The sequence below is a fragment of the Zootermopsis nevadensis genome, unplaced genomic scaffold (genome assembly GCF_977971745.1).
Source record: "Zootermopsis nevadensis isolate Lab colony 2312 unplaced genomic scaffold, Znev_1.0 Znev_ptg000004l, whole genome shotgun sequence".
NCBI lineage: Eukaryota > Metazoa > Arthropoda > Insecta > Blattodea > Termopsidae > Zootermopsis > Zootermopsis nevadensis.
Genome location: NW_028259136.1, coordinates 6,232,566 through 6,245,097, shown reverse-complemented (window position 1 = coordinate 6,245,097; position 12,532 = coordinate 6,232,566). Strand labels below are relative to the sequence as shown.

Here is a 12,532-nt window from a genome sequence, read left to right as displayed (position 1 = left end):
TCTTCTACTCGCGTAATAGGCTGGGAAATTTTTTTTAAAGAATAAATCCCTTCGTTTTATTTTATTCATTAGTTGTTATTATTATTATTTTGTGCTGGGAACATGCAGTGTGCTCCTAAATTGTGGTAACCTTGCTTTTCCAGAGTTTGTCTCTTCCCCATTGAAAATCGAAATAATCCCTTGACCCGAATGGGAAAAAGGAAATCGGGTGGTGTTGTGGAAGGTCGCAGGTAACCCACGGCCTCGTTGTACATTCCATTCCAAAACGCTAACAGCACCAACGGATCGAAACGCCTCTAGAACAGCGTGTAACGACTAGGAATCGAGCGATAACCATTCCTGAGGTCGGATGGCCAAGTGAATGCAAGGGCAATTAGTATCTTGCACAAGGTCGCCAGTGCTTCCTGCCCGTTTGTATCTATTACATCTGCGTAAGCTGAAGTACAGTCTGTGCCATTTAAAACGCAACGACAGTCACGCGTGGTCGTACAAAAATTAAACCCAGAAGCAGGTCCACCCTCGTGTTCAGGACATTCGCACCCGTCAAGGTCACGCTGTTTCCTGCAACGCTGCTCGCGTCGACCAGTTGCAGTGTTCCTGTTGGATCGTGTATTGAAAATAGTTTTAGGCTTCTGTGGTATTTTATTCCGAGGACGTATCGAAGCCCTTTTTACAACTTTTTCCTTCTTTCAGGGAATCCGTTTTGAGCTCAAGGATTTCTTCATTTATTTTGTGTTTGAGAAGAGTTTATCTGCTGATGCTTGTTGAAATTTTATCTTCGAGGATCGTTGTGTTTTGCCTCGTCTCATCGACTAACTGGATAGTGGATTCCCTTTTTAATATTATTCTTCCTCCCGTGCAGGCTTGAAACCAAAATGTTGCACACATTTTCTGTCTTACCCATACGCGCCACATTTCTTCCTTGATCCTATCACCATAATGATTTTCGAACGGCCAAATCCCAGGCCCTGTCCAACATTTGATATGCTGATACTTTACGGCGAGAGGTTTTCGCAACCCCTCCCCTCCACCGGTCATCGACCAAGGTGGATGACTGCCCCTATCTGCAGCCTGCGTCTGCTTATTCAGTATATTTGTAGCTACCCTCCATATCTGAGGCATTCTTTTCCATCCTCACCCGGAGAACGTGTCGTACTGTAGTGATGAGGGACCCTCCTCGTGTTCCTTCATAGGGTGTCTGAGATCAGGGGTTGAAATAATCGGAGTATGCCAAATTCTGCCTTTCTGGTTTGTGTGCTGTTCATAAAGAATTTATGAAATTCATATTAAATATATTCGGCTCAAAGATAAATGAAGTTCAAACCGCCAGCGATATTTACTAAACAACATTTAACAGTAAAACTCTGCAAGTGTTTGGGCCTGGGTTCGATTCTCGGCCCAGAGACTGGCCGTTCTGATGGAATTTTCTTTATATCCTGTAGGCAAATACCAGGGTATAGATAGGCCTAGCTTAAAATATGGCACAACCGTTTCATATCCGCGTATTCGAAGCCGGTGTACTTAAAGTGCGTCATTGAATAATCAGCTGGGCAAAAATTAGTACAAGGTGTTTCAGTATCTAGGCGTTAGCATGCGAGTCTTTGCCGTGGTAGCTGTGTGCGAAGTGGTGAGACGTGGTGGGTAAGGATAGGATAGGTGAAGGTTGGCGGCATCGACCGTCCTCCCGTTTGTCTGCGAGCTCCCAATATCAGTTCGTGTCTGTTAGAGCCAGAGAATGTGGAGTTTGTCGCCGTGCCAGAGCGCGAAGTTAAGCGATAATTATTACCATCGCTGCCCTTGAATCTCAGAATAGAAATTTACCCCCAGAGATAAATTTACAAGATGTTTCAGCGATTATCAAGATGGCTTGTCTTCTGAGATGTTGCGCCGTGTAGTCTGGTAGAAGTATACGGACGTTTTTGAATGTTTTAAGACCAGGTTTTTTGCACACGTAGGCTACAGGCTTAGTTTTGAGTTGTTAAATTAATTTAAGCGAGATGCGAAATAGTTTTTTACAGAAAAAAAATTATCTACTGTGGATAATGTTTTATTTCCGTCTTCAAGGTAGGGCTTGTTAGGTTGTTGGTAAGCTGCCTACAAGGTTACACCGGAATAATCAGAATTCAGATTTTTACCTTTATGAAAACCTGAAATTGCACACAGTCGGAAAATTGCCTGTAATTCATGAAGTCGTGATGCTTAGAGGAAGTATCATTAATGCAGTGTTTGTGAGAATGATTCGTGTAAACTGCGTCATATTAGTGTGCCTAATGCTTATCACTGCCAATGTAATTCTACCGGACTCGTATGGTAAGTAAAATAATCCATACCAGACGAGATCCCATGTATACGTACAGACATTCCCAAGACTCGTAGCCTCGAGTTGGGCAGCTTCCGGTCGCCTGAAGTTTTACGAATTTTTAAATATTTTTTTATTTGTAAAATGTCAAGGCATTTTACTATTTTAGCATTGACATGTCTGTATTTTTTAACAAATCGTTACTCTGACCTTTGTATCGAACTTGTTTCTTGTAAGTTCTGGTAAAAACTTTGCTTGTTATGTAATATTATGGCCGTGATGAGAATTTGCTCGTGTGCTGGCAAAGGATTCTGGGAAAGAAAATCGGAAGATACAGTTTATAGTCTGTCTAATGGAGTCTGGCTTCATACAGTGAGTTTTAAGATGACGAAAATTCGTAATAATATGAAAAGTAATATAGAATAAATTATTATATTTATTAGTGGTTTCGCAGATGGTAGCTGTGATATAGGCGTGTGGATTGACTTTAACAGGGAACTGAGATGTCCGTAGTCTAACCCTTGTCTTGGCCGTCATCGACTATTATAGTCTGTTCACTGATAAAATTTAATGCAAATGTCATTTCCCGGCTCTCTGGCGGGAAATGTTATAACAAATTCAGTTGAATTTGTAACGGGGAAACCTTTGCAGCTCTTGGCGATGAGTCATGCAGTCACAGCCGAGAGCTGGGAATCGACAGTTGCGCTCAGCGGTTGAGTGAAAGCTCATTATACAGATTAATATGGGCCCTTTGTGAAAACATTGATGAGCCTTCGCGTTACATAAAAGGTGAGGTGTTTTGTGTAGTTGAGCCAAAAAAAGATTTCAGTTTCCTGGAGTTCTGAATAATGTTTCTCAATCGCCATCTTCGATAAAAAAATGTCAACTTCGTATACCGTTTTTGAAGCAAAGAGAAAGTAGGTTATATAAACTTATTTTTGTGTATAGTCTCACACTGTGAAGGAAGACCCAGATGTTGGCAATGTTGAAGAACGTGCGTATTTGGAAATGACGAGAGATAAAGTACGAGGAACATACATTCAGAATTTCTCCCTAAATTGTTGTGAGGATGGAAAAGGAAATGAATTTCAGGTTGACGGGACATGTGGCTTGATTGCGGTAAAAGCGCACTTCATGTAGAAAGTGACAGTTTGCTAGACGTAGGCGAAGTGGGCGGATGATATTAAAATCAATCTATCGGTTGTAGGCGCGGAGTATTAATAAATGACTTCGCTTATCATGGCGTTTGAGGTTTTATGACAAAGCGTTTCTTGAATCGACTACTCATGTAACCACGAATAAGAATAATAAATATAAACTTGAATAGGTGAATACCGTAGAAGTACGGATACAGTTCGGACATGCTCCCGAAATCGCCCTGATGATGGAGGCAGTAAGTACCTGTGAAACATCTGTGTCTACCGGACAGCCGACTCCATACTCGTAACCGTGGGAGCCTGAAAGCCCACAAAACCTAGCGTTCATTTTGATTTTACTGTTTGGTTAGAGAATATTCGATGGTGCCTTTGTCTAAGTAAAATGGTCACCCCTGTTTCACTCGCCGGACCGCGCCGTGGCCATGCAGTTCAAGGGGAACGTATTGTTTGCTCCGCGTGGCAGAGCTCTCTCTGATCGCGTGTATCAGGGTTGCTTACTGTCACATCTGCTCCGAGATCAGCGACGTTTCCGTGGTCAGTGGCGGTGTTCTATTGACCAGTAGTAAAATGCGTTCTGTTCCGTTTTGTTTTATAGTTCCACAAATCAAGTACCGTGTTGTTAAAGTTCTCTCGGTCGCTCTAGGTCATGGTAACTATGGATTGGGTTCAGCTGGCTCTTGTGAGAACGGTAATGAGTACTGGTGTTCCGTAAATAGTGGGGGGATGCTCAGCTGAAAAGCAAAAAGCTGTCCAAGGGCCCCGTGAACAGTGATCGAGGGTGGAGTGGATGGGCGTGGCAGCATGGCGTATTCACTGGGCGAACAAGCTGCTTGTTGTTGAATTGCATCGTTGCTTGCGCAGTACAGGAACTAGAGATTCGCTGGCTCCACACCCGACCGAGAGCTGGTGACTTGTGAAGGTCATAGCCCTAGGCTCAGCGCGTTATCATCTATAAATACGATCCTCGTGTGGACACCCACTGAACCCGTTGAAGCATCCTGGATTAACAACTTCTAGTCTCGTCTCGTCAGTTTGGCAATTGTAAGCTACGTCTCTGAATTTGGGGGGATGGGGGAGACTTGCTTTCAGATTTTTGTGCACACAGATGTTCGCGTGTGTGATTATATATCACCATAATATTGGCCTGGGTAAAACCTGGATCGTATTGAAATTTTGCCCACGCTGATAAGTTTAAACGTGTGGAGGAGGTGGAAAGATTTTGTTTAGCTCAGTTCCCCGCGTTCTTCAGGGGCAATCTAATGAAATAAGTCGCTAAAGTTGGACGAAGCTAATGTTTATTAATGGTCTTATACTGGTCTATCGCTTGTGTTGGAATTAGCCAAAAATTGACAAGGGGCCCACAGAAACCTCTTCGAGCCCCGCGTAACACAATCCTGGTGCAGGAAACTGAAGGTAAAGTTCTACACATTTTTAACCTGAGTGGGTAGCGTCATGTTTCGACAGCTTTATCTTCAGGGAGAAAAAACGCCGATGTCTATTGGACGAGAGTCTGGGTGGGCCTAAGGTGTTGTTTGAGCTTGTTGGCAAAGAAATAGTCTCTACTCTGGGGATCGAATCCTGGTCTCCCACTCAGACTGGTTTCATTCATGAGTGTAACACTGCTTTATGCATGGTTGGTCAGTGCTTTCATTTGTGAGACTGAGAAATTTTCATGGCAGGGAGGATGATGACGACTTTCTACTGGGTTTTGGCGCCGTGCAGACTCCATCTTCAGGGCTGAAAATGGAGACCGCTACTTTAAGTCTGTCCTGCACCAAACCCCGAAACAGTACTTTCATTTGTTTACACGAGTTTCATGTTGTGGAGTAGCGAAATAGAGCAACACATACTCGTGCTGTGGATTAAATCTCTCCAGACTTGGAAGTGATAAACGTTCATCTCTTATCTGCGACCCAGAACCCAAGGCTAATAATGATGGAGCGGGTAATTTTTATCATCCAGATCTTCCTCACCAAATAATTTCGAGTGTAGGCCTGTTTATGTTGCAATTCGTAGAAATTTAGTGTTACCAGAAGTTTGATAACCTGATTTAACCCGCCACTGAACCATCGTCTTGGCAAACAAATTAAGTAATATGAAATAAATAACATTGTAAGGAACGTGATTTGTTAACCAGAGGACCAACTTCTTTAAACTTCAGCAGTTTTTGACCTGATATATTTGTAGGTCGATTTGTTCCCGGACGATCCTTGTTAAATTCGCCTGCCACGTGTCTTGCCCAGTCAGGAATATCTGAAGATGGCTGTCTTCTGGTTTGTTGCGCCGTGTAGTCTGGTAGAAGTTTATCGACGTTTCAGATGTACTTGCTGCCTCCATAATCGCTGTCATTGCCATGGTGATGGAGGCAGAAGGCATCTTCTTACCGCCGTAAGAACCTGGAAGCCTACCAAGAGAATGTCTTGTCAATTTGTCTTAATTCCCAAATAATGTTAGGGAGGCCCAGAAAACAAAACGTGGTATTAGATGCAGACTTTCCTGAAACCCGTATTTTTAGACAAAATTCCGTAGCAAAATTTGCATATTTTTGAAGTGTTTGTACGTATTTCTGAGTCGATTGTGATGCGTTATGAAAGCCCACCCCTAGCTGCTATGGCGTCGTCCCATTCCCACTGCCGTTTGCAAACATCTCTGTTGTTCACGGAAGTTTCAGTAATGGCATCGGCGTTTTCATGTTACGTCTGAAGACATTCATGAAGCCACGTTTTGACTACCTCGTAAAGGCCTCTCATCGTTCAAGATCATTTAAAGAAGAGCTTGTACTCTTGAATCGATGGCCCTTTAAATTTATTTACACTTAACATTCGGTGTTTTTAACTCGGCTTCATCAGACTGGCCCAAACCACTTGTAACTGGACCCGCGAAATTATTTTATTCATTTATTTTCTTCATTCCAAAGGATTTGAAAAAAAAATCATGTTTGTCTCGTCTGTTGCGTTTTAAAGTATTATTTAAGAAATCGTCCTTGTTTAGAAGTGTAACAAAGCGATTATATGAAAATTAAAATAATTGTTTATCTCTCGTCATTTACGTAAGCTGCGAAACGTTGGCACGTGAACATCTGTTTTGCCGCGTTGTACGTAAGTGCAGGCCATAGATGTGCGAACAGCCTTTTGTTTTAGCGCATTGTTTAGAAAATTACTTATTTACATATTTTGTAGACAGATGCCGGTGTAACCAGCTTGTAATTGTTGTGACATTGGCTTCGTGTCCCATCTAATTCGGTATTTTAGCACTTAACAGGCAGCAGAAACGATCTGAGCCTAAGTATTTATCCGCATCGTCGCTATCTGTGTGCTAGTTCTAGGCTTGATTGTCGGTTGACCTAGTCTTCAATTCGCTCTGAATAATTTCACCCACTTTCTGTATTCTCTAAACGAATTCGAGTCTCCTTATGCCCTCTCCGCTCCCCTCAACACTCTGAAGCCGAAGCTCGCGTAAATAATAGTAAAGAATACAGAGTCCTTACCGCAAAGAAAACACAGCACGTGACCATTACAAATATTAACTGCTTAACGCTGTTTAAGGACGTAATCCACGTGTACGTTGAGAATCGTACGAAATATGTGAATGCAAAATGAAGAGTGCCCTTGCGTTTTAATCGGTTTATGCGTGGTGCATACGATTACCACAGGGCCTTAAAGAGCCACTTGTGAGCAGAACGGAAGGACACGCGCGCAATTTAAGTAACGCGGATGTCTGTGGTCTTCTCTCGCAGGTTGCCAGTGGTGAGTGAATGCTCGCCCCAGCGAGCCAGCTCAAACAGCAGTGGGACGGCCTCAGCGGCCAGCTCTGGCAGCACAGCTGGGATGGCCGTATCTCGCGTGCCCTCGCCCCCTCCACCAGAGGTCAATACGCCCGTCGCCGAGAACTGGTGCTACACTCAGGTACGTACGTGTCTTCTTTCCACTTTCCCTGTCTTCGTTTTCCTCATCGGAGACGCTTGTTCTCGTGGCGGGATGGGATGTTGCAATCGGCCTGATGAAGGAAGCAGTAAGCTCCACAGAAACGTCTGTCTGCAACATTCCGGAAGACTTCAATCGTATATTCTCATGTTATTTCGTCACATTTTTTTAAAAAAATCTTTCTCTCTTTGCCTTCCCAATGCTATGTATTAAATTCTTATCCTTACATATTTTTTTTTCTAGTCTGTTCCATCCTCCCGTGTTTTACCCACATTTATATTTTTATTTCGTTTCTACGGTTTTTTGACTGTTTTAAATCGCCAGTTCCTCGTTTCATCTCTTTCATTCCTGTCCAGTTGTAGTAACAGGTTGTTACAGAGCATTCAACCCCGCTGTAATGTTACACTTCGACCGAATGCAATGGTCGGGCATTAAACTCGTGACCTTCCTCTCTCGCATGTGAGCTTTCGGAATTTTATTGACTAAAACTATGTTCGGAGATTCATGATTCAACTTTGTTCACGTTACGTTTGAGAAAGACGACGTTGTTTACCGACACTAAAATGACATTAACTTGGAAAACCTTAAGAAAATCACCAGATTGTTTTAAGTTAATACAAGCAGCATCATTTTGGACTGAATGTGAGGCGATTACGAAGATGGCAACAGGGAAGGACCTCTGAAACGTCGATAAACGTCACACGGCTCTACGACACAGAAGACAGTCATCTTTATCATTGCACAGTTATACATAGTTGAATACTTCGCCTAGAGATCTTGTGTTGTCCTGATGAAACCCTGATGATGGAAACATGTTTCTACGAAACGTTGGCATCTTCCGACGAATCTATACGACGCCAAAACCCAGAAGGTCGTCCTCATCACCCCGTGAAAACCTTAAACCTTGTACTGTCCAGTGTAGGATTTGACGTTTTTACGGCGGTGAGTATGAAGATGGCTGTCTTTTGGGTTCAGAGGTCCTTGAACATGGCCATGGTGGCTTACATTAAAAAATCCAGCCCATACCGCAAAGAAAACACAACACTTCACCGTTATAAAGATCAATTGGTTAATGCTGTCGAAGTAAATAATTGTTGTTTACACTGAAAATAATACGAAAGTCGTAATTAAAAAGTGTCGTTAGTGATTTGTTGAAACAGATGGTACGTATTGTTGCCACCAGGCGCTATAAGGTTAATATTCAGCCATCTCCATTCAAATCTAAGCCAAATAAAAATTAAAACAAATTTTAACTCCATTGCTTCTTATTCAACTATATGAACTTCTGATGAATTTGAGTGTTTGGTTACGTTTCTAAACTATTAAAATTTGCTGTAAAATTGTGCAGCTGAAAGGCCATTTTATTTCGTAAAATCGTTCCAGTGATCCATTTTCTTAAGCAACAGTGTTCTCAAAGGATCCTGTGATCTCCACCGTTGTATCATTTATTTTCGATCCGTTTGTATTAGTGCAATGCAAAATCGTCGTTTTCGTGGAAACATTCGAATGCAGGCAATTCAGACGCACTTCGTTTTTACTGCGACTAGATGTCGTCCTTGTTCATTGCTATCATTGGGAGATCCGAATCTTTGGATGTATGGGTTGGCGGCCTTGCACGCATTTTCAGGTTAAAATAAATGAGTGTGAATCATAACAGATTTGTTTTGTTTTGTCATAATGTTAGCTTCATTCTTTTAAATGCAGAAGTAAACAGCTAATAATAACCTACAAAGAAACAAACAAATTACGTAAGTCAAGAACATTAATGCTAGAGCAAGCAGGTGAGATTTCAGATGCTCAAGGCAAAGAGTGTGAAGATGAGTTTATAATTTCATGTACTGAATATGAATAAATGTTCCATTTCTCCTGTATATTGTAATATTTAATTTTGTCTCTCAAGAATTCCTAATATTATTTCTGTTGCTGGACTCTTACTAAAAATCTTTTTTGACGTAAATACGTCTTTAAAGAAGGGTCATTCGGCGAAAAAGTTACAGGAAAATCTGTAAGATCCGATAACAATGGTTACCTAGGAAACGTCATCTGTTTACTCGGTATTATTGTTACCTACGAAACGTCATCTGTTTACTCGGCATTATTGTTACCTGGGAAACGTCAGATTCTCCGGAAACGTGATTCCACTGTCACTTTTTTATTTTTGACTTAAATACGTGTATAAAGAAGGGTCATTCCGCGAAAAAGTGTAACGAAAAAGTTGAAGGAACTGCTATGACTTCAGATTATGGTATCAAGCAGTGAATGACATCTGATATTTCATGTTGCAGGTTAAGGTGGTGAAATTCAGTTACATGTGGACCATCAATAACTTCAGCTTCTGTCGTGAGGAAATGGGTGAAGTCCTGAAGTCATCCACGTTCTCTGCTGGGGCCAACGATAAGCTTAAATGGTAAAGTGATTATGTATTAACTAGTCGTACAGTGTCATGAGGTTGTGGATTTATATTTCTGTGTGGTTAGGATTGCAGAAGTGGGTAAATATGGTGTACCACTTGGTTTAAAGAGCCTTAGAATGGAGTTGAATTTTGATAACAGATAAGGAATTAAACAGAAATTTGTCCCATGTCATTAAATTCACTGTATGTTGGTGCTCTCGTACTGTTTAGTAAAAATGCTCTGTGCACTGTATTATAGCATATTAACTGCAGTGGGTTACGCTCGTTTTGTCGGTGCAGCAAAGACTTGGTATTGAAGTTGAGTGATTTCTGACTTAAAATTGTAATACGAGGGCGTTTCAAAAAGTAACAGCAAATTAAATATTTTGAGATATATAATTTTATTAGAGATACAAATGATATGTCATTTTTCTACACAATCACCCTCGTTTTCAACACACTTCTCACACCTTTGTACCAACTTCTTTATTCCATCAGAAAAAAATGTTTTTGGTTGTGCCTTCAGCCAGGAATGCACCGCTTTGACCTCATCATCATTCCCAAATCTTCGTCCTCTCAAAGCGTCCTTCAGGGGTCCAAACACATGATAATCAGAGGGAGCAAGGTCAGGGCTGTATGGGGGATGCTGTAAGATCTGAAATCTCAATCTCCGAATTGTGTCGAGAGTCGCAGCAGCTGTGTGAGGGCGTGCGTTATCATGGACGACCAGAGTGTCTGTCATCACGGTTTGATGTTCGCCCATTTTTAAACGCATCTGCTCCCTCGTACACTCTTCTCGCGCCAATGCAGGCATCTCCATACTGTTGCAGCATTCTTCTATGAATTTCACGAGGTTTCACAACCTCCGACCACAAAAATCTGATGATTGCTTGCTGCTCCTCTACGGTGCAAACAGCTAAGGGCGCCACCATTTTGTATATGTATCCCTTCCAATGAAGCACGCCACGCCGTTTATTGGGCGGTGTCAAAGCCTTTTCTAAGAATGTATCTTCCCTGCGCAGGAGTTTGAAATGCCTGGGGTATTCGTTTCGTGAAATATTGTCAATTTGCTGTTACTTTTTGAAACGCCCTCGTATGCAACATGACATATTTACTTATTATATATTTCTTAGGTGTTTGCGAGTGAATCCGAAAGGTCTTGATGAAGAAAGCAAAGACTACCTCTCATTGTACCTGCTTCTAGTCTCATGCAACAAGTCAGAAGTCAGGGCAAAGTTCAAATTCTCAATACTTAATGCCAAAAGAGAAGAAACCAAAGCTATGGGTAAGAATATTTGTGCACTGTCGTTTGTGGCTCGTATATTTTCAGAAATCGTTTTGTAATTTGATTCTCTGACAGTGATGTATAAATTTTTTAATGCCTCTAACAACGAGCAAGACAGAAAACTTTATAAACAGATTCTGAAGTGATATGTCCATCTGAGCTTTATATTTATGTTTTCATATTTTAAGAAATGGGTTGTGAAATGTCGCATTGACAAAGAGAATGTACAGCTAGTCGCCACGACAATCCTTAACACTCGATTAACAGAATTGTCACATAATTAGTTACGTGATACACAGTTGCATTGTTACAAAACAAATATTGTGATTTTAGAGAGCCAGCGTGCATATCGGTTTGTGCAAGGCAAAGACTGGGGCTTCAAGAAATTCATCCGGCGAGACTTCCTGTTGGATGAAGCGAATGGGCTGTTGCCCGATGACAAGCTCACAATATTTTGTGAGGTAAGACAGGAGATTGCCATTCTTTTATTTTTGTGCACTCTCTTCTTCAATTATATTGAACATTATTATTAACAGTTTTGTGTTGGATTCTTTATTTAATGATACTCTTTCAACTGGAGAGATCGCTAATTTTAGACCCAGTTAACAAAATCACTGGAGTATGTGTATGATATCATGCAATATTTTTATTTTAGGCATTTAACTCTTTGTCGTTGAATATATTATGACGTCATAATTTCTCCTGTAGCATGTAATCTGTTTCTCGTGATTTCTTTATTTCCCGAGTTTATCTTGCTGTCCATCATCATCCTGAACACCACAGATTAAGCTCTCGGACTGTTCCAGTTAGACGAGAATTAAAGCTGCATGTGTGTTTTGTTAGACATCTGTATTATTTTAATCTTCCCTCTTCAGTTCTGTCCGTTGTCGCATGCTAATGTTCGTCTGCTAAGTATTCCATGAATTCTTAATACCTTGTCAGAAAGAATAACTGTCAGCCATTTTAGTGCCATACATTCTGGTGGTATAAATGCTAAGGAACTTTACATTATGCCAAAAATTATATAACAAGCTAAACATTGGGGATTTTTTTGGCAAAAAATCTCATATTTTGGTACAGGAATAACATACATTTGTTTACATAAGTTATTTTACCTGGTAATATGTACCAGTATTGTATTTAGTGTGCTATGTCTTATTTTGAGTCAACTGTACAATATAAGTCATTTTTGGTAACAAGTAGTGACAATATTTATTTGTGTTGAAGCCTCGCGCGTCTGTTACGAGGCTTTACTAAGGAAGGTACCGTACATCGTATAGAATGCAGTATTACGTGAGGAGGGCTGAATTGCAGAAGGGGATGCACAAACAATCGAAGACTGTCATGGTGCCAGTGTCGATAATTCCCCACCCTTTCTCATTTATTCTCATGGTCAGGGATAAGTATAGAGGGATTCGAGGTTTTCACATTTGCGAGTATGAAGATGGCTGTCTTTGGGGTTGTTGCGCTGTGTAG

General features: G+C 41.2%; 1 protein-coding gene across 10 annotated transcripts in view; it reads left to right on the top strand.

Annotated features, from left to right (window-relative positions):
• rdx (BTB/POZ and MATH domain-containing protein rdx) overlaps nt 1–12,532 on the top strand; it is a 54,047-nt gene that overhangs the window by 34,467 nt on the left and 7,048 nt on the right. For 7 of the 10 annotated variants that reach the window (XM_022061746.2, XM_022061750.2, XM_022061747.2 and 4 more), the window contains 4 exons: nt 7,193–7,361; nt 9,665–9,786; nt 10,905–11,056; nt 11,390–11,517. In XM_022061746.2, the coding sequence (XP_021917438.1) occupies nt 7,193–7,361; nt 9,665–9,786; nt 10,905–11,056; nt 11,390–11,517 (571 nt within the window). The other 3 variants (XM_022061749.2, XM_022061753.2, XM_022061754.2) reach the window with 3 other exon arrangements.